General features: G+C 43.0%; 1 protein-coding gene across 7 annotated transcripts in view; it reads left to right on the top strand.

Annotated features, from left to right (window-relative positions):
• Nucleotides 1-1,087: 1,087 nt before the first annotated feature.
• BCLAF1 (BCL2 associated transcription factor 1) overlaps nt 1,088-21,100 on the top strand; it is a 67,093-nt gene continuing 47,080 nt past the window's right edge. For 6 of the 7 annotated variants that reach the window (XR_013221770.1, XR_013221771.1, XR_013221772.1 and 3 more), the window contains exons 1-5: nt 1,088-1,270; nt 7,774-7,891; nt 12,501-13,403; nt 19,482-20,117; nt 20,198-20,367. Coding sequence is in view for 4 of the 7 variants with exons in the window: in XM_077289314.1 (XP_077145429.1) it covers nt 7,800-7,891; nt 12,501-13,403; nt 19,482-20,117; nt 20,198-20,367 (1,801 nt within the window). In the remaining 3 variants the exon portion in view is untranslated. The remainder of the gene's footprint in view (nt 1,271-7,773; nt 7,892-12,500; nt 13,404-19,481; nt 20,118-20,197; nt 20,368-21,100) is intronic. The other variant, XM_077289315.1, reaches the window with a different exon arrangement.

Genomic DNA, 21,100 nt, shown 5'->3' on the forward strand with positions numbered 1-21,100 from the left:
CACAAGAAGAAATGTCTCTATCTCCAGCAGAACTGCTTATCACTGCTGTTCATAGTTTGATAGAACATATATATTTGAGTAACATTTATACAATTCATATGAAAGTTCAATTATGAAATATTATTAAATTTTTTTTAAAGCTGGAGTCGGAGTCGGTACATTTCTACCGACTCCAACTAAAACTAACTCCGACTCCACGACTCCGACTCCACAGCCCTGATTGTCGCATCCATAAAAGGCCAAACTAGAGGGGGAGAAAAGAGAGAAAAGGGAGAAAAGAAAGGGAGAAAAGAGAGAAAAGAGAGAGGAAGAAAAGATGGAGAGAGAAAAGAGAGGGAGAAAAGATGGAGAGAGAAAAGAGAGGGAGAAAAGAGGGAGGAAGAAAAGAAAGGGAGTAAAGAGAGGACAGAGAAACGAGAGGGAGAAAAGAGAGAGGGAGAAAAGAGAGAGGGAGAAAAGAGAGAGGGAGAAAAGAGAGAGGGAGAAGAGAGGGAGAAAAGAGAGAGGGAGAAAAGAGAGAGGGAGAAAAGAAAGGGAGTAAAGAGAGGACAGAGAAACGAGAGGGAGAAAAGAGAGAGGGAGAAAAGAGAGAGGGAGAAGAGAGAGAGGGAGAAGAGAGGGAGAAAAGAGAGAGGGAGAAAAGAGAGAGGGAGAAAAGGGAGTAAAAAGAGGACAGAGATATGAGAGAGGGAAAGAAGAGAGAGGGAGAAAAGGGAGTAAAAAGAGGACAGAGATATGAGGGAGAGAAGAGAGAGGAAGAAAAGAAAGAGACCGAAAAAATAGAGGGAGAAAAGAGAGAGGGAAAAAAGACACAGGGAGAAAAGATGGAGAGAAAAGAGAGGGAGAAAATAAAGGGAGTAAAGAAAGGACAGATAGACGAGGGAGAAAAGAGAGATGAGAGAGAAGTGAAAAAGAGGGAGAAACTGGAAACAAAAAAAAGACAAATGGAAAGAGAAAAACCCAAATTGTCGACTCTCAAAAAGTCATAGCAACAACCTAAAGCATAAACAATAAAGCATCCCAGCAGTGACGTGTACAGCACGTGACTCCCAGCCACTGTAACACGTGGTTACGCTAGTGGCGCTGCGCTCCATGTGGTTGGCATACGGCTTGTTCTAAGTTGTGAACGCAGTGACGTCACCAGATTCCGGCTTCCGGTTCTGACACTTCCTGTTCTTCCGGACGTGTACGTCACACGGAGGAGGAAGAGGAGGAGGAATGGTGAATAACAGCGAGCGTATGTCTGTGTGAGCTGCGGCTGTTCTGCCAGGTGCGTTCCGCTGTGTGCACCGTGCCGTATGGCGGAGAAGTCGCTCACGCCCGGCGGCAGCTGTGTACAGGACCCTGCACCATGCTGTGACGGCGCCCGTGCTCCATGCAGTGCAGCAGTAGGCCTGTCAGTGTTGGGCTTCTGCTGGCTGTTCCGTGCACTACCTTCTGTGGGTTCACTACATGTGGCACTCTAGCTGTTGGGAACTACAATTCCCAGCATGCCCTAATGGCTGCTGGCCAGCATTCTGGGAGCTGCTACTATTTGTGACCCACTTCAGAAATAGCTGATTCTCACCCGTTCAGCGCTGTTCTTAGTGTGAGACCCCGAACCTCCGGGGGGGGGGGGGGGAAACCGGTGACTAAATGCCTCAGTAATGGCGGGCACGTTTATAAACCAGAGCCAGACCTGTCCTCCACTATCCTGCGGAAGGGGTCATCAGGTGACCACTGCAGCCGATCACCGCCTTCCTTGGCTGCACCGTTCCCCCAACCATGACGGAGGGGCGCTGGGCCCAGTAGGGGAGGATGTGGGGTTTGTGGTTTTCTTATATTTTGTGTTCAGCTTATCTGTATGAGGGTTTTTGATTTTTGTGGCATGAGGCTATTTTCACATACGGTAGGTTTATGCTACGGATCAGTATGATGATTACAGTGATACCTAGTATAGCTTCATGTTTTCACTACTTTGGCACAAAAAAATTGTTTAAAAAACACAATTTTTTCATTATATTGTCTAACAAACACACAATCCCTACATGTGTTGCAGCTGTCAAACAGCCGCGGGGACTCCAACATAACACGCCGAAGACCCTTGGTTAGCACACAGCATGCTCACATAACACCTTATCCCAGCACGTTCGCTCATCACTAGTAGCAAGGTGAAGTACAGGTTCAGGATCTATAAGATCTTTTGCTCATTTTTCATTTGTATATACATATATATTAGTTTTTAAGATTTTTTTTTTCACCACTTAGATGCAAAAAAAACCTACCTGCAAATTTGGAACTGCCAAACATAATGCCAGAATTGCCTTTTTAACCATTTCATAATTCTTGGAATTGTTTCCCATTTTCCAGTACATTGGTAAATGGTATTGTAAAATGCTGTTAGTCAGTACTGCAACTTGTCCTGCAAAAAAAAAAAAAAAGCCCTTATATGACTCTATTGATGGAAAAATAAAAAAAAATTGGCTCTTGGAAGAAGGTAATGAAAAAAACAAAAACACAATAATACAAATTTCCTGGCAATGAAGGGGTTGAGCATTTGTCAAACTTGACCCCAGCTTGTACTCTGGATAATTTTTGGCTCCCAAATGTTGGTCCAATTAGACTTCCTAGGTACATGAGTCACTAAACATAAATGTGACACTTGGATGAGCACAAGGTTGTGTCTCCTTTTGACTAGTAAATCTGCCTCACTGTGCCATTCACCAACGTTTATCTATTCCATGTCAATTCCGTAACATTGCTGTCACATACTGTAGAAGATGTCACCCTTGTGCCCAGTCGTTGACTACCATGATCACATTGTGGTGGTCAAAATTTGCAGTCTGTCAGCACAGAGTGACTGTTCAAACCAAGTACAGGTTCTCAGTGCACCCTTGGTGTGACCAAATATTTTAGTGCACCTTCCCACCTACTTGTTTTCTCTTCTATCTCCACTCACCTCTTCTTTGATGACCGCTCTGGCTTCATAGAGCCAGGGAAGGGAGGAGATAAATAGAAAATAAGCAGGTGGTAAGGTGCAGTTAAAGGTTTGGTCACACCAAGGGTGCACCGAGCACCTGTACTTGGTCTGAACAGTTATTCTGTGCTGAGAGTCCGTGTTAAAGAGGACCTGCCATCATTTCAAATGGGAACACTTTTTTTTATTCCCTCTGCTCATTTTTTTTAAATTGCCAGAAATATGGGCCTATTACTGGTGCTAAGTTCTATGTTTTTTTTTAAAAAGGAGACATGTCTCACAGGATTTTTTTTTTCATTAATACCCTGTGAGCATCACCCCCTTGTAAAGATCATAAACATTAGCGCTAAGTAAAAAGGCCCACATCTGTGAAACCATGTGGTGAGTTAAAAGAGCAAAATAAAGAATACCATACCTGTGAGAATAAAATAAGAACAAAAACTGTCCACTTTTCACCTGGTGAGGTGACAGGTCCTCTTTAAATGTAAAAAAAAAAAATGGAATAAATTGAAGCATGCCAAATCCTGAATCACATCCTCCTTACAAGGGACTGTTTTTTCTGTGGGTGAGTGTAGTGTGATATATGGCATACTGTTCTGAACAGAGCAGTCCTAGAATGGACATACCGTGCCTACAAGTAGTATTCAACCCCCTGCAGATTTACACATTTGGAATTAACTTGGCATTGTGACATTTGGACTGTAGATCAGCCTGGAAGTGTGAAATGCACTGCAGCAAAAAAGAATGTTATTTCTTTGTTTATTTTTTTAAAAAATTGTGAAAAGTCTTTTCAGAGGGTCATTTATTATTCAACCCCTCAACCCACCAGAATTCTGTTTGGTTCCCCTAAAGTATTAAGAAGTAGTTCAGGCACAAAGAACAATGAGCTTCACATGTTTGGATTTATCTTTTTCCAGCCTTTTCTGACTATTTAAGACCCTCCCCAAACTTGTGAACAGCACTCATACATGGTCAACATGGGAAAGACAAAGGAGCATTCCAAGGCCATCAGAGACAAGATCGTGGAGGGTCACAAGGCTGACAAGGGGTACAAAACCCTTTCCAAGGAGTTGGGCCTACCTGTCTCCACTGTTGGGAGCATCATCCGGAAGTGGAAGGCTTATGGAACTACTGTTAGCCTTCCATGGCCTGGACAGCCTTTGAAAGTTTCCTCCCGTGCCGAGGCCAGGCTTGTCCGAAGAGTCAAGGCTAACCCAAGGACAACAAGGAAGGAGCTCCGGGAAGATCTCATGGCAGTGGGGACATTGGTTTCAGTCAATACCATAAGTAACGTACTCCACCGCAATGGTCTCCGTTCCAGACGAGCCCGTAAGGTACCTTTACTTTCAAAGCGTCATGTCAAGGCTCGTCTACAGTTTGCTCATGATCACTTGGAGGACTCTGAGACTGACTGGTTCAAGGTTCTCTGGTCTGATGAGACCAAGATCGAGATCTTTGGTGCCAACCACACACGTGACGTTTGGAGACTGGATGGCACTGCATACGACCCCAAGAATACCATCCCTACAGTCAAGCATGGTGGTGGCAGCATCATGCTGTGGGGCTGTTTCTCAGCCAAGGGGCCTGGCCATCTGGTCCGCATCCATGGTAAGATGGATAGCACGGCCTACCTGGAGATTTTGGCCAAGAATCTCCGCTCCTCCATCAAGGATCTTAAGATGGGTCGTCATTTCATCTTCCAACAAGACAACGACCCAAAGCACACAGCCGAGAAAACCAAGGCCTGGTTCAAGAGGCAAAAAAATCAAGGTGTTGCAGTGGCCTAGTCAGTCTCCTGACCTTAACCCAATTGAAAACTTGTGGAAGGAGCTCAAGATTAAAGTCCACATGAGACACCCAAAGAACCTAGATAACTTGGAGAAGATCTGCATGGAGGAGTGGGCCAAGATAACTCCAGAGACCTGTGCCGGCCTGATCAGGTCTTATAAAAGACGATTATTAGCTGTAATTGCAAACAAAGGTTATTCCACAAAATATTAAACCTAGGGGTTGAATAATAATTGACCCACACTTTTATGTTTAAAATTTATAAAAATTTAACTGAGCAACAAAACTTTTTGGTTTGTAAGATTTATGCATCTGTTAATAAATCCTGCTCTTGTTTGAAGTTTGAAGGCTCTAACTTATTTGCATCTTATTAAACCTGCTAAATCTGCAGGGGGTTGAATACTACTTGTAGGCACTGTATTTTGGACTTTTTATGGGCTTGACATGGCATTTGCGAAACTCGGCATTAAATTCTTTATTATAGCTCCAGAGATTCATTTTTAATTAAATATGACTCTTTTATCTATATATATAATTGTCTAAGGGGTATTTCCGTCTTTCTGTCTGCAACTTCCGTCAGGGAAATCCCGCGTCGCTGATTGGTTTTGCCAGCTGCCTGTCATGGCTGCCGCGACCAATCAGCGACGGGCACAGTCCGATTAGTCCCTCCCTACTCCCCTGCAGTCAGTGCCCGGCGCCCGCATACTCCCCTCCAGTCACCGCAAACACGGGGTTAATGCCAGCGGTAACGGACTGCATTATGGCGCGGGTAATGCACTCCGTTACCGCTGCTATTAACCCTGTGTGTCCCCAACTTTTTACTATTGATGCTCCCTCTACGGCATCAATAGTAAAAAGATGTAATGTTAAAAACAATAAAAAAAGGGCTATCCTCACCTTCCGTCGTCGGACGATGCGCTCGCGCCCGCCGCCATCTTCCGTTCCCAGAGATGCATTGCGAAATTACCCAGAAGACTTAGCGGTCTCGCGAGACCGCTGTCTTCTGGGTAATTTCGCAATGCATCCTGGGAACGGAAGATGGCGGCAGCCGCGCGCGCATTGCCAGGACTTCACTGGATCCCTGTGGGTGAGTATATCACTATTTTTTATTTTAATTATTTTTTTTTAACAGGGATATGGTGCCCACACTGCTAAATACTATGAGGGCTGTGTTATATACTACATGGCTGCTAGATATTGCGTGGGCTGTGCTATATACTATGTGGGCAATGTTAGATGCTACATGGCTGGTGTATACTGTGTGGGCTGCTATATACTGTGTGGGCTGCTATATACTGTGTGGGCTGCTATATACTGTGTGGGCTGCTATATACTGTGTGGGCTGCTATATACTGTGTGGGCTGCTATATATACTGTGTGGGCTGCGTTATATACTGTGTGGGCTGCGTTATATACTGCGTGGGCTGCGTTATATACTGCGTGGGCTGCGTTATATACTGCGTGGGCTGCGTTATATACTGCGTGGGCTGCGTTATATACTGCGTGGGCTGCGTTATATACTGCGTGGGCTGCGTTATATACTGCGTGGGCTGCGTTATATACTGCGTGGTGTTGTGTATCCGCTTTTTGGGCTCCCCTGGTGGTTGCTGGTGGTACTGGTGACTTGTTTGCACTTTGCTGCTTCTGTTCACCTGCTTCCATCAGTGTTTGGGAGTTTCCTATTTAGCCTTGCTCTCCAGTCTTTTCCTTGCCGGTCATCATTGTAACCAGAGCCTTTGGTTGCATGTTCCTGCTACTAGTCTGCTGATCAGCTAAGTGGACTTTGTCCTTTTGTTTTGTACCTTTTGTCCAGTTTGCAGTTTTTGTAATTCTCTGTAGCTGGAAGCTCTTGCGGGCTGAAATTGCCACTCCTTTGTCATGAGTTGACACAGGAGTCTTAAAGTAATTTCAGGATGGTTTTTGAAAGGGTTTTCAGTTGACCGTGAAGTCCTCTTTTGTATCCTTCTGCTATCTAGTAAGTGGACCTCTCTTTGCTAAATCTACTTTCATACTGTGTATGTCTTTTCCTCTTAATTCACCGTTATTACATGTGGGGGGCTGCTATCATCTTTTGGGGTATTTCCCTAGAGGTAAGCCAGGTCTGTTTCTTCCTCTACCAGGCGTAGTTAGTCCTCCGGCTGGCGCGTGGCATATAGGAAGCCGTAGGTATGCTCCCTGGCTACTGTTAGTTGTGTGGTAGATTTAGCTCACGGTCAACTCGAGTTTCCATCACCCGAGAGCTCGTTCGTTACTTATATGTTTCTTACGTTCCCTTGCCATTGGGAACCATGACAGCGTGGGCTGCGTTATATACTGCGTGGCCTGCGCTATATACTGCGTGGCCTGTGCTATATACTGCGTGGCTGCTACATACTGCGTGGGCTGTGTTATATACTGTTTGGGCTCTATTAACGCATCGGGTATTCTACAGTATGTATGTATATAGCAGCCACATTGTATATAGCACAGGCCACGTAGTATTTGTCTGCTATATACTACATGGTTCCTATATACTACGTGGCCTGTGCTATATACTGTGTGGCTTCTACATACATACATACATACATACATACATACATACATACATACATACATACATACATACATACATACATACATATTCTAGAATACCCGATGCGTTAGAATCGGGCCACCATCTAGTGTAATTATATGGTGTCTCCACTTTGTAAAATCTCTGTTTATTAAAAGGGTTCTGCCAACCCCCCAGCTGTCACCTGTAACTCCAGGGTGAGACCTTTACTGTAGGGGTTGATTTTTTTTTTTTTTTGTGTGTGTGCAGTGCCCCTGCATGAAACATAGTATTACACTGCTCTTTTTCACTTCAAAGAACTGTCTGTACTGCAGGAAAAGTACTCTATGTAACTGCCCCCCACTTTTCCCGTTTTCACTAGCTCCAAGTTCCTAAATGCCAAAATTGGTAGTATACTTTCAAATCCAGTAGTAAGATTAATTGATACCAGTTTCGCTATCGGACACTAATCCGTTTTGTTGTATGTGTTTCTTTTCAGTTTTCAGCTAACTTTAAGTTTAGAAAATGGGCCGATCAAATTCTAGGTCCCATTCCTCAAGGTCACGATCTCCATCATCCTCGAGATCAAGGTCACATTCAAGGAAGAAACGATATAGGTAAGGAGTTGAGCAGTGCAGGCGGAAGGACTAGTAACACAAACCAACACTGTGTCTAATTCATGCTGCACATGGGCTGGGAAGCACAAATCTCTTGTCAGGGTCACTTTACACACAGTATCTATTTGTATAATTACCTTAAATTGTCTGTCATTCACTTCCGTCTGGACGTCCTCGAATCCCTCAATCCACCGCGCCTCATCGGAAGTACGCCGACCGCCATATTGGAATACCCAAGTGATGGGTATTCCAATATGGCACCCACTGGTGGTACCAGGCCCTTGCGCAGTACCACCAGCGGGTCATCGCTGGACCCTACCGCTGCTTGGACACACCTCACACCGTGCACCTCACTGCCCACAACAAATTCCGAGCGAAAAACTACAACTTCCGACAATCCTCCTGGCGGCGGCCATGTTGGCGGGACAGAGTGTGGATCGCCGATCACATAGATGAGAGCAGGCGCGGCAGATGGATCCCGGAGATGCTGCTCTCCGCGCTGCTGATCTCGGAGATTCTGAGTGCGGAGGTGCAGATGGAGGCCCGATGCTATTCCATCGGGAGGGTGGTGACGTGCCGATGGAGACGGGCTTTGCAGCATGCCGCCATCGGCTCATCACCACCCTCCCGATGCAATAGCATCCGGCCTCCATCTAGTCTCTTATAAGCACACTCGTATGCCACTTGGCTAGTACTTCATATGTTTTGGGATCTGGAATCCATGATTTAACTGTAGGAAATTGCTGTACACTGTGCATATCTATACAGAGGGCAAAGACAAAAAACATACCATACACCATACAGTATAATTTTTTTTTGCCATGGGATAGAAGCCCAGGCATTGATCCATATTGTGACTTCTTTCCTGGGCGTAACGTTGGCCCATTGGCCACAAACACAGTATGTACTTTGCCTTAGTTCCAGGGGCAACTGTAGGAGATAGTGTGTGTGTGTGTGTGTGTGTGTGTGTGTATATAGCTGTTTATTGTAGGTGTTACTTAAAATGCATATTACAGACTGGAAGGGAGAAGCCTGCAAATGTGCTATTAATATATAAAAGCAATTCTAAGGCTTGTCTTACATGGTAACTTTGATTGTCATGCAACTTTCCATAAGTTTACACTTTCCTCACGTGTAGAAGCTGCACTTTAATGAAAGTGAGAAGATTTTTCTGACTCCCTTGTTCCCCATTTACTTCTTTTGCCATACAACAGTATTTAATGTTTAATCTGCATAAATTTGTGGAAGGTATAATCCCATTTTACACATTTGTCATATCCACTGGAGCAGCAACCATTAATGGGGGCTTCTTTGAACTCTAACCTGCTGGGTAAAGGGGGTCACTGACTGCCACATCCGAGTAGATTATTAAATATAGGGGTGGCTACACGCATTCATTGCTCTTTCCACTCACTTCTATTGGAGAAAGTGCGCACATCTGTTCCACAGCCTGATTCAGACACATGGAGAAAACCTGCAAAAGCATGGCCAAATCTTCATTCACTATCTTTTGTAATAGTTTAATATGAAGTCTTATATACTTGCCTAATAAGAAAGTAAAAAAGTGGAGTATGATTCCATGTAGGCAGTGTTTGTCTACTGCCTGTCCCTGCCATTGTGTTAGGTATGAGACCTGAATGTACTGTATAGTTGTTTGTTTTGTTTTTATATGCTGCCATTTCATGCATTCTGTAGCTATTTCTTGTCCTAATAAGAGACTATTTAGATATTGCCTATAATTTGTGTAAGTAACCAATAAAGTTGAACAGTAATATATATATATATATATATATATATATATATATATATATATATATATATATATATATATATATATATATATATATTCAACTAGATTGGTTACTTACACAAATTGTAGGCGATATTTAAATAGTCTCCTATTAGGACAAGAAACAACTATACATATAAAACAACAATACTATAAAAGCATGGGTAAGAAATCTCAAAAAAAATATATCTAATTGTCTAAGGGGTACTTCCGTCTTTCTGTCTGCAACTTCCGTCACGGAAATCCCGTGTCGTTGATTGGTCTCGCCAGCTGCCTGTCATGGCTGCCGCGACCAATCAGCGACGGGCACAGTCCAATTAGACCCTCCCGACTCCCCTGCACTCACTGCCTGGCGCCTGCATACTCCCCTCCAGTCACCGCAAACACGGGGTTAATACCAGCGGTAACGGACCGCGTTATGGCGCGGGTAATGCACTCCGTTACCGCTGCTATTAACCCTGTGTGTCCCCAACTTTTTACTATTGATGCTCCGTCTGCGGCATCAATAGTAAAAACATGTAATGTTAAAAATAATAAAAAAACAAAAAAACGGCTATTCTCACCTACCGTCGTCGGACGATGCGCTCGCGCCCGCTGCCATCTTCCGTTCCCAGAGATGCATTGCGAAATTACCCAGAAGACTTAGCGGTCTCGCGAGACCGCTAAGTCTTCTGGGTAATTTCGCAATGCATCCTGGGAACGGAAGATGGAGGCAGCCGCGCGTGCATTGCCAGGACTTCGCTGGATCCCTGCGGGTGAGTATATAACTATTTTTTATTTTAATTATTTTTTTTAACAGGGATATGGTGCCCACACTGCTAAATACTATGAGGGCTGTGTTATATACTGTGTGGGCTGCGTTATATACTACATGGGCAGTATTATATACTACATGGCTGCTATATACTACATGGGCAGTGTTATATACTACATGGCTGCTATATACTGCGTGGGCTGTGCTATATACTATGTGGGCAATGTTATATACTCCGTGGGCTGTGTTATATACTGCGTGGGCTGCGTTATATACTACGTGCCCTGTGTTATATACTACGTCGCCTGTTTTATATACTACATGGCTGCTAGATACTGCGTGGGCTGTGCTATATACTATGTGGGCAATGTTAGATACTACATGGCTGCTGTATACTGCGTGGGCTGTGCTATATACTGCGTGGGCTGTGCTATATGCTGCGTGGGCTGTGCTATATGCTGCGTGGGCTGTGCTATATGCTGCGTGGGCTGTGCTATATGCTGCGTGGGCTGTGCTATATGCTGCGTGGGCTGTGCTATATGCTGCGTGGGCTGTGCTATATGCTGCGTGGGCTGTGCTATATGCTGCGTGGGCTGTGCTATATGCTGCGTGGGCTGTGCTATATGCTGCGTGCTCTGTTATACTACGTCGCCTGTGTTATAGACTGCGTGGCTGCTATATACTGTTTGGGCTGTATTAACGCATCGGGTATTCTACAATATGTATGTATGCATGTATATAGCAGCCACATAGTATATAGCACAGGCCACATAGTATTTGTCTGCTATATACTACATGGCTCCTATATACTACGTGGCCTGTGCTATATACTGTGTGGCTGCTATATACAAACATGTATACATATTCTAGAATACCCGATGCGTCAGAATCAGGCCACCATCTAGTGTGTGTGTGTGTGTGTGTGTATGTATATATATATATATATATATATATATATATATATATATATATATATATATATATATATATATATATATATATATATATATATATATATATATATATATACTAGACTGTGGCCCGATTCTAACGCATCGGGTATTCTAGAATATGCATGTCCCCGTAGTATATGGACAATGATGATTCCAGAATTCGCGGCAGACTGTGCCCGTCGCTGATTGGTCGAGGCAACCTTTATGACATCATCGTTGCCATGGCAACCATTATGACATCTACGTCGATACTGAGCCCGTCGCTGATTGGTCGAGGCAAATTCGCAGCAGACTGTGCCCGTCGCTGATTGGTTGAGGCAACGTTTATGACATCATCGTCGCCATGCTGTGCCCGTCGCTGATTGGTCGAGGCCTGGCGGCCTCGACCAATCAGAGACGTGGGATTTCCAGGACAGACAGACAGACAGACAGAAAAACCCTTAGACAATTATATATATACTAGACTGTGGCCCGATTCTAATGCATCGGGTATTCTAGAATATGCATGTCCCCGTAGTATATGGACAATGATGATTCCAGAATTCACGGCAGACTGTGCCCGTCGCTGATTGGTCGAGGCAACCTTTATGACATCATCGTCGCCATGCTGTGCCCGTCTCTGATTGGTCGAGGCCTGGCGGCCTCGACCAATCAGAGACGCGGGATTTCCAGGACAGACAGACAGACAGACGGAAAAACCCTTAGACAATTATATATATATATATATATATATACATACATACATACACACACACACACACACACACACACACACACACACACACACACACACACACACACACACACACACACACACACACACACACACACACACACACATATATATATATAATTTTATTTTTTTTAGATTTCTTACCCAAGCTTTTTTAGAACCAAGGTGTACTTGGGCATAACAAGCAAAGCTGTCGCTTTCAGTGACTCGTCATGAAAACTGGTTCTTGAATTAATATGTAATTTTAGTTCTGAAGACTTTGGTCTTTGTAAAGCTGCATAATATTCAGAAGTGTAGATATATCTTTGCTTTGTTTTTTTGTCTGCTAACACTAAAAGCACAAGTGACGTAAAATGTTTTAAATATATTTTAATTTTAAGTTCCAGATCTAGATCAAGATCATACTCTCGATCTCGCAGTAGAGAACGGGTGTACAATAGAGATTTCCGCAGAGATTATAGAAATAATAGAGGAATGAGGCGCCCCTACGGCTTCAGGGGAAGAGCACGAGGTTACTACCAAGGTGGAGGCGGCAGGTACCATCGTGGTGGGTATCGGCCAATGTGGAACCGTAGGTACTCCCGAAGTCCTCGCCGTGGACGGTCTCGCTCTAGGAGTCCAAAGAGGCGCTCTGCATCATCTCAAAGATCCAGAAGCCGATCACAGAGATCCTACAAGTCTTCTCAGTCACAGAGATCTTCTTCATCCCGTTCTTCATCGCGCTACAGCAAATCTCCTGAGAGAAAATCTCGAGCTTCCCGTGAGAAGACTAAGCAAAAAACTGAAGATGCTGGAAAATCAAAAAGCCCCTCAAACGAGAAATCTGGTGATGAGCACAAAGATGCTTTTGACCCTTCTGAGCCTTTAGATGAACTTGGAAAAGAACTGGATTTGCATGGCGAGAGCTGGGCAGGGCTTTCTGCATATGAAAACAGTCCAAGATCCCCTTGTAGTCCTTCACCAGTAGCCTCTCCACCCAGTGAAAGCTCTTCACAATCTGATGGCCCTATTCTTAGGGGGGTCCACTCTGGTAAAGAAACTACATCTCAAAATTCACATTCCGTTGCCCATAGCCCTGAACGGTCTGGGTCTGGTTCTGGTGGAAATGGTTCAACTAGGTATAGTCCCTCACAAAATAGTCCAATTCATATCCCCATTCAGAAGAGTCCAGCAAAGACTGTGGTGTCTCAGAACTCATCACATGATGAAGGACGCCCTCACTATGCTGCTTTCTCTGAGACTGCAGAGCAAGAGACTGCTAAGGGTGCAAAGTTTCCTAAAAGGTAAGGACATTGGCTTCCAATTTTGACAGTACTAAAAGGTCAAATAGAAATTGACATCTCTTGTCATATAGTAACAGTATTCCTTTACCTGTTTACAGTTTATTAATGGGATTTTCTTTACCTCAGTGTTAATCCCGTAGGAGACTGGATATTGGCACTTATACAGGAAAAACACATAAACACACGTACGTTTGGGCACTCCTGTTCAAAATTACTGTTATTGTCAACAGTTGAGCAAATTGAAAATGAAATGATCTCTAAAAGACCTAAAGTTAAAGATGAGACATTTCCTTTGTATTTAGGCAAAAAAAAATATTAACTTTTTTTTTATTTTAAAAAATTACAAAAAAAGAAAATGGGCTTATGCAAAAGTTTGGGCACCCTTGGATATTTGTGTGCTCATACCTTAACCCCTTTCTGACATCTGACGTACTATCCCGTCGAGGTGGGGTGGGCCCGTATGACCACCGACGGGATAGTACGTCATATGCGATCGGCCGCGCTCACGGGGGGAGCGCGGTTGGGTGTCAGCTACCTATCGCAGCTGACATCCGGCACTATGTGCCAGGAGCGGTCACGGACCGCCCCCGGCACATTAACCCCCGGCACACGGCGATCAAACATGATCGCGGTGTACCGGCGGTACAGGGAAGCATCGCGCAGGGAGGGGGCTCCCTGCGTGCTTCCCTGAGACGATTGGTACAAGGTGATGTACTCGCCTTGTACCGAGCGTCTTCTCCCTGCAGTCCCCGGATCCAAAATGGCCACGGGGCTGCAGGGAGGACTTCCGGGTCAGGAGCAGGCTGCAGCTGCAGCTCTGTAAGCCTGCTGCGATGAGTGAGATCGCCGATCTCACAGAGTGCTATGCAAACTGTGAGATCGGCGATCTGTGATGTCCCCCCTGGGACAAAGTAAAAAAGTAAAAAAAAAAATTTCCACGTGTAAAAAAAAAATAATTCCTAAATAAAGAAAAAAAAAATATAAATATTATTCCCATAAATACATTTCTTTATCTAAAAAAAAACAAAAAAAACAATAAAAGTACACATATTTAGTATCGCCGCGTCTGTAACGACCCAACCAATAAAACTGTCCCACTAGTTAACCCCTTCAGTGAACACCGTAAGAAAAAAACAAAGAGCCAAAAAACAACGCTTTATTATCATACCGCCAAACAAAAAGTGGAATAACACGCGATCAAAAAGACGGATATAAACAACCATGGTACGCTGAAAACGTCATCTTGTCCCGCAAAAAACAAGCCGCCATACAGCATCATAAGCAAAAAAATAAAAAGTTATAGTCCTCATAATAAAGCGATGCCAAAATAATTATTTTTTCTATAAAATAGCTTTTATCGTATAAAAGCGCCAAAACATAAAAAAAAGATATAAATGAGGTATCGCTGTAATCGTACTGACCCGAAGAATAAAACTGCTTCATCAATTTTACCAAACGTGGAACGGTATAAACGCCTCCCCCAAAAGAAATTCATGAATAGCTGGTTTTTGGTCATTCTGCCTCACAAAAATCGGAATAAAAAGCGATCAAAAACTGTCACGTGTCCAAAAATGTTACCAATAAAAATGTCAACTCGTCCCGCAAAAAACAAGACCTCACATGACTCTGTGGACCAAAAAATGGAAAAATTATAGGTCTCAAAATGTGGAGACGCAAAAACTTTTTTGCTATAAAAAGCGTCTTTTAGTGTGTGACAGCTGCCAATCATAAAAATCCGATATAAAAAAACGCTATAAAAGTAAATCAAACCCCCCTTCATCACCGCCTTAGTTAGGGAAGAATAATAAATTTAAAAAAATGTATTTATTTCCATTTTCCCATTAGGGCTAGGGTTAGGGTTAGGGCTAGGGTTGGAGGTAAAGTTAGGGTTAGGGCTAGGGTTAGGGCTAGGGTTAGGGTTGGGGCTAGGGTTGGAGGTAAAGTTAGGGTTGGGGCTAAAGATAGGGTTAGGGTTTGGATTACATTTACGGTTGGGATTAGGGTTGGGATTAGAATTATGGGTGTGTCAGGGTTAGGGGTGTGGTTAGGGTTACCGTTGGGATTAGGGTTAGGGGTGTGTTTGGATTAGGGTTTCAGGTAGAATTGGGGAGTTTCCACTGTTCAGGCACATCAGGGGCTCTCCAAACACGACATGGCGTCCGATCTCAATTCCAGCCAATTCTGCGTTGAAAAAGTAAAACGGTGCTCCTTCCCTTCCGAGCTCTCCCGTGCGCCCAAACGGGTTTACCCCAACATATGGGGTATCAGCGTACTCGGGACAAATTGGACAACAACTTTTGGGGTCGAAGTTCTCTTGATATCCTTGGGAAAATAAAAATTTGGGGGGCTAAAAATCATTTTTGTGGGAAAAAAAAATATTTTTTATTTTCACGGCTCTGCGTTGTAAACTGTAGTGAAACACTTGGGGGTTCAAAGTTCTCACAACACATCTAGATAAGTTCCTTGGGAGGTCTAGTTTCCAATATGGGGTCACTTGTGGGGGGTTTGTACTGTTTGGGTACATCAGGGGCTCTGCAAATGCAACGTGACGCCTGCAGACCAATCCATCTAAGTCTGCATTCCAAATGGCGCTCCTTCTCTTCCGAGCTCTGTCATGCGCCCAAACAGTGGTTCCCCCCCACATATGGGGTATCAGCGTACTCAGGACAAATTGGACAACAACTTTTGGGGTCCAATTTATTCTGTTACCCTTGTAAAAATACAAAGCTGGGGGCTAAAAAATCATTTTTGTGAAAAAAAAAAAGAATTTTTATTTTCACGGCTCTGCGTTATAAACTGTAGTGAAACACTTGGGGGTTCAAAGCTCTCAAAACACATCTAGATAAGTTCCTTAGGGGGTCTAGTTTCCAAAATGGTGTCACTTGTGGGGTTTTTTAATGTTTAGGCACATCAGGGGCTCTCCAAACGCAACATGGCGTCCCATCTCAATTCCAGTCAATTTTACATTGAAAAGTCAAATGGCGCTCCTTCCCTTCCGAGCTCTGCCATGCGCCCAAACAATGGTTTACACCCACATATGGGGTATCAGCGTACTCAGGACAAATTGCACAACAATTTTTGGGGTCCAATTTCTTCTCTTACCCTTGGGAAAATAAAAAATTGGGGGGCGAAAAGATAATTTTTGTGAAAAAATATGATTTTTTATTTTTACGGCTCTCCATTATAAACTTCTGTGAAGCACTCGCGGGGTCAAAGTGCTCACCACACATCTAGATAAGTACCTTAGGGGGTCTACTTTCCAAAATGGTGTCACTTGTGGGGGGTTTCAATGTTTAGGCACATGAGGGGCTCTCCAAATGCAACATGGCGTCCCATCTCAATTCCAGTCAATTTTGCATTGAAAAGTCAAATGGCGCTCCTTTCCTTCCGAGCTCTGCAATGCGCCCAAACAGTGGTTTACCCCCACATATGGGGTATCAGCGTACTCAGGACAAATTGTACAACAACTTTTGGGGTCCATTTTCTCCTGTTACCCTTGGTAAAATAAAACAAATTGGAGCTTAAATAAATTTTGTGTGAAAAAAAGTTAAATGTTCATTTTTATTTAAACATTCCAAAAATTCCTGTGAAACACCTGAAGGGTTAATAAACTTCTTGAATGTGGTTTTAAGCACCTTGAGGGGTGCAGTTTTTAGAATGGTGTCACACTTGGGTATTTTCTATCATATAGACCCCTCAAAATGACTTCAAATGAGATGTTGTCCCTAAAAAAAATGGTGTTGTAAAAATGAGAAATTGCTGGTCAACTTTTAACCCTTATAACTCCCTAACAAAAAAATGTTGGTTCCAAAATTGTGCTGATGTAAAGTAGACATGTGGGAAATGTTACTTATTAAGTATTTTGCGTGACATATCTCTGTGATTTAAGGGCATAAAAATTCAAAGTTGGAAAATTGCGAAATTTTCAAAATTATCGCCAAATATCCGTTTTTTTCACAAATAAACGCAAGTTATATCGAAGAAATTTTACCACTATCATGAAGTACAATATGTCACGAGAAAACAATGTCAGAATCGCCAAGATCCATTGAAGCGTTCCAGAGTTATAACCTCATAAAGGGACAGTGGTCAGAATTGTAAAAATTGGCCCGGTCATGAACGTGCAAACCACCCTTGGGGGTGAAGGGGTTAATTAGCCTTTTGGGATTTTGACTTGTTGATTTTGACCTGCCCTTTAGGAAAGGGCAGGTGATGCAAATTTCCAAGCTTTATGAAAACCCAGCCTCCTCTACCGTTGTGCAAAATAAAAATAAAAAACAGCAGCCATGGGTTCTTCTAAGCAGTTGCCTAGCCCTCTTAAAATGAAAATGGTGTAGGCCCACAAAGAAGGAAAAGGCTACAAGAAGGCAAAATAGCAAACCATTTTCAAGTTGCCCTTTCCTCAGTTGGAAATGTAATTAAGACATGACCGTTAACAGGAACATTGGGGGTGTAGAGAAGACCAAGCAAAATTTCAATGCTGCTCGTAGGATTGCTAGGTGGGCAAATCGGAACTCTCGCTTGACTGCAAATCACCTTACAAAAAGATTTAGCAGACACTGTTCTACTGTTCAGAGACACCTGCACAGGTATATCCTTCATGGAAGAGTCTCCAGAAGAAAACCGCTCCTCTGTCCTCACCATAAAATTCAGCTTCAGAAGTATGCAAAAGAACATCTAAACAAGCCTGATGCATTTTGGAAATGAGTCCTGTGAACCGATGAAGTTAATCTAGAACCACAATGATCAAAGGTATGTGTGGAGAAAAAAAGAGCACAGAATTTCAGGAAAAGAACATCTCGCCAACCATTAAGCATGGGGGTGGATCAAAAATGCTTTGGGGTTGTGTTGCAGCTGATGGCATGGGGAACATCTCACGGGTAGAGGGAAGAATGAATTCAAAGAAATTGCAACAAATTCTTCTTGCAAACATAACACCACCTTTTAAAAAGCTGAAGTTGAAAAGAGGATAGCTTCTACAAATTGATAATGCTCCTAAATGCGTCAAAATCCACAAGAGACTACCTCAAAAGGCGCAAGCTGAAGGTTTTGCAATGGTGCTCAAAGGCCCATCATTGAAAATCTGTGGGTAGATCTCAGAATATGACCTCCAAATACAAAGTAAATGCGTCATCTTTAACATTATCCCTTTTAGAGATAATTTCATCTTCAGCTTGCTTAACTGTTCACAATAATTGTAAGTTTGACCAGGGGTGCTCAAACTTTTGTGTATTACATTATTGCATTATATATAATATATATACCGTATATACTCGAGTATAAGACGACCCGAGTATAAGCTGAGGCACTTAATTTGGCCAGGAAAAACTGGGAAAACTTATTGACTCCAGTATAAGCTGAGTATGCATTGACCCCTCATCCCTATCCTGGTATGCATGGCTCGTCACCCCTGTCCTTGTATGCGTGGCTCCCCGTCCCCGTATGCGTGGCTCCCCCGTATGCATGGCTCCTTCTCCCATATCCTTGTATGCATGGTTCCTATAAAAAAACACCTCCTACTTACCTTCCCTGTTCGCCCTCGCTGCATCTCGTTTCAGCGCCAGCAGCTCTTCTGGCCGAGCAATCACGTGTCCCCGCTCATTAAAGTAATGAATATTCACTCCACGCCTATGGGAGTGGAGAGGGGTGAATATTTGTTACCTTAATGAGTGGGGGACTCCTGATTGCTCGCCGGAAGAGCTCCTGGCACCGGAACGAGATGCAGCGAGGGCACGCAGGGAAGGTAAGTAGGAGGTGTGCTGGAAGCCGGCGGCTGTAACTGTGCGCTCTATAAGAGAAATGAATATTCACTGCCAGTGCAGTGAAGAGACCTGAGTAGTCTGAAAAGCTTGCAATTTACCATCTTTTCAGTTAGCCATTAAAAGGTATCAACCACTGAGGACTCTCAATTCTAAATGTTTTTCTATTAATCTGAACGATTTTGCTAGCTATGTGATAACCTGTTGTGTTCACCATCTGTGAAGTGCAGTTTTTTTTATTAGCTTACTGTAGAATTGATGCGAACTTCATCCAATCTGCAATTTGTATTAATAATATCCATTAATTTTACTCCTCCAGATATTCGGATGAAGAGCACAGGTTATTTCCAATTGAAAAGGTTAATAATAAAGAGAAAGAAACCCAGAAGGATAAGACATTGGATAAGACTAAAAAGGAAACAGGGCGAAATTGGGACGATCGCGATATGTTAGATTATCTTTTGGAAAAAGAGTCTAAGTCTCAGTTTTTGTCAGTTTCAGAAAGCGAAGACCAAGAGGAGGCAGAGGACTATAGGCAGTTTAGAAAGTCCGTGTTAGCAGATCAAGGCAAAGGTTTTTCTTCTTCATCTCAGTGGAATGCTGAGGAAGAAGTGACCAAGTACAAGTCCAAAGTTGTAGTGAAGGGTAGTAAGGAAGGTGAAAAGATCAAGGAAAGTAAAGGGCACAAAGGGACCACCAAAGAGAGGCATAAAGGTGATGATAAAGGTGGTGAAAGGTCATCTAGTAAAAAGGAACGGAAGTCACCTGATTCAGTTCTGCATGATAAGATGAAAGACCCCTTCAGTTGCAATATCCCTTTACACCCAACTGAGGAGGTAAAAGAAAAAGTAGTGTTCAGGGAGGAAAGCCCACTTAGGATTACAATGAGAGCAACCGATTCTCATCATCCTGAGGTCAAACTTCGGATACCTGCTGTTCCCCTCGATGATGTGAGGTAAGGAGATGTTTTTACAGAAGAGATAAGTAATAGATTCATGTAATCTGATCTAAATATTATTTTCTGTTATCATAAAGGCCATCGACTCTGGCTAATGATCGTATGCTAGCCAGTACTCTTGTCCATTCAGTCAAGAGACAGAAAGACTTCCGATCCATCTTTGACCACATGAAGGTTTCCTTCTCCAACAAAACATCTCCTGAGTCTTTTACCTACCATGTGGTGTCTTTAGTACAGTTTGTCAAAGGTAAGCCATAACCGTGATAAGTGAAAATCTGTGTCGATTTACCTGCAGTTTAAAGTTGCATTTGTCCAGTACCTCATAGACTTCATGTGCCCCATGTGAACGCACTCTAATAATTGAAAAGAACGATTATAATAATTCATATCATCACTTCCTGTGTTTTCCATTTAGCACTTCTATAAGCACCATCTAGGCATCATTGTGAACTTCTTTACGTTTTCGGAATTATTTCAAATATGTTATAATTGTCCTTCTACAGTTGGATTGCTTTAAAGCCCACAATACACATGAGATTTCTGTCTACCAAATAATGCTTTGGGTGAGGACTCCTGTGTTCTCTTGTATCTGGGAGAACAAAAAGATTTGCAGTCCAAAATCAGATATGACATGCCAGATTGTCTGCCTGTCTATCTATTTTCATTAAGCCAAAGCTTAGCAACTGTTCATCCAATTTCAGATTTTTTGCTATATTTAGTTTTAAAAATATCTAAACTATATTAAACATAGAAGAAAATACAGTGAGGAAATGTACTGCTCACAGTATCATATTAAATGATAAAAAAGTAGTATGGACATGTCACAGGATTTAAGTATTACAACGGACAATATAAATATCAAGGGGCTGAAATATACTGTACATTAATATGGTGGAAGACATCTCAATATGTGATATTGGTGGGTTCTAGAGAGTACAATTTACAATGACTGTGGAGCCGTGAACTATAATTCAGTATTA

The sequence above is a fragment of the Ranitomeya variabilis genome, chromosome 2, assembly GCF_051348905.1.
Source record: "Ranitomeya variabilis isolate aRanVar5 chromosome 2, aRanVar5.hap1, whole genome shotgun sequence".
Lineage (NCBI taxonomy): Eukaryota > Metazoa > Chordata > Amphibia > Anura > Dendrobatidae > Ranitomeya > Ranitomeya variabilis.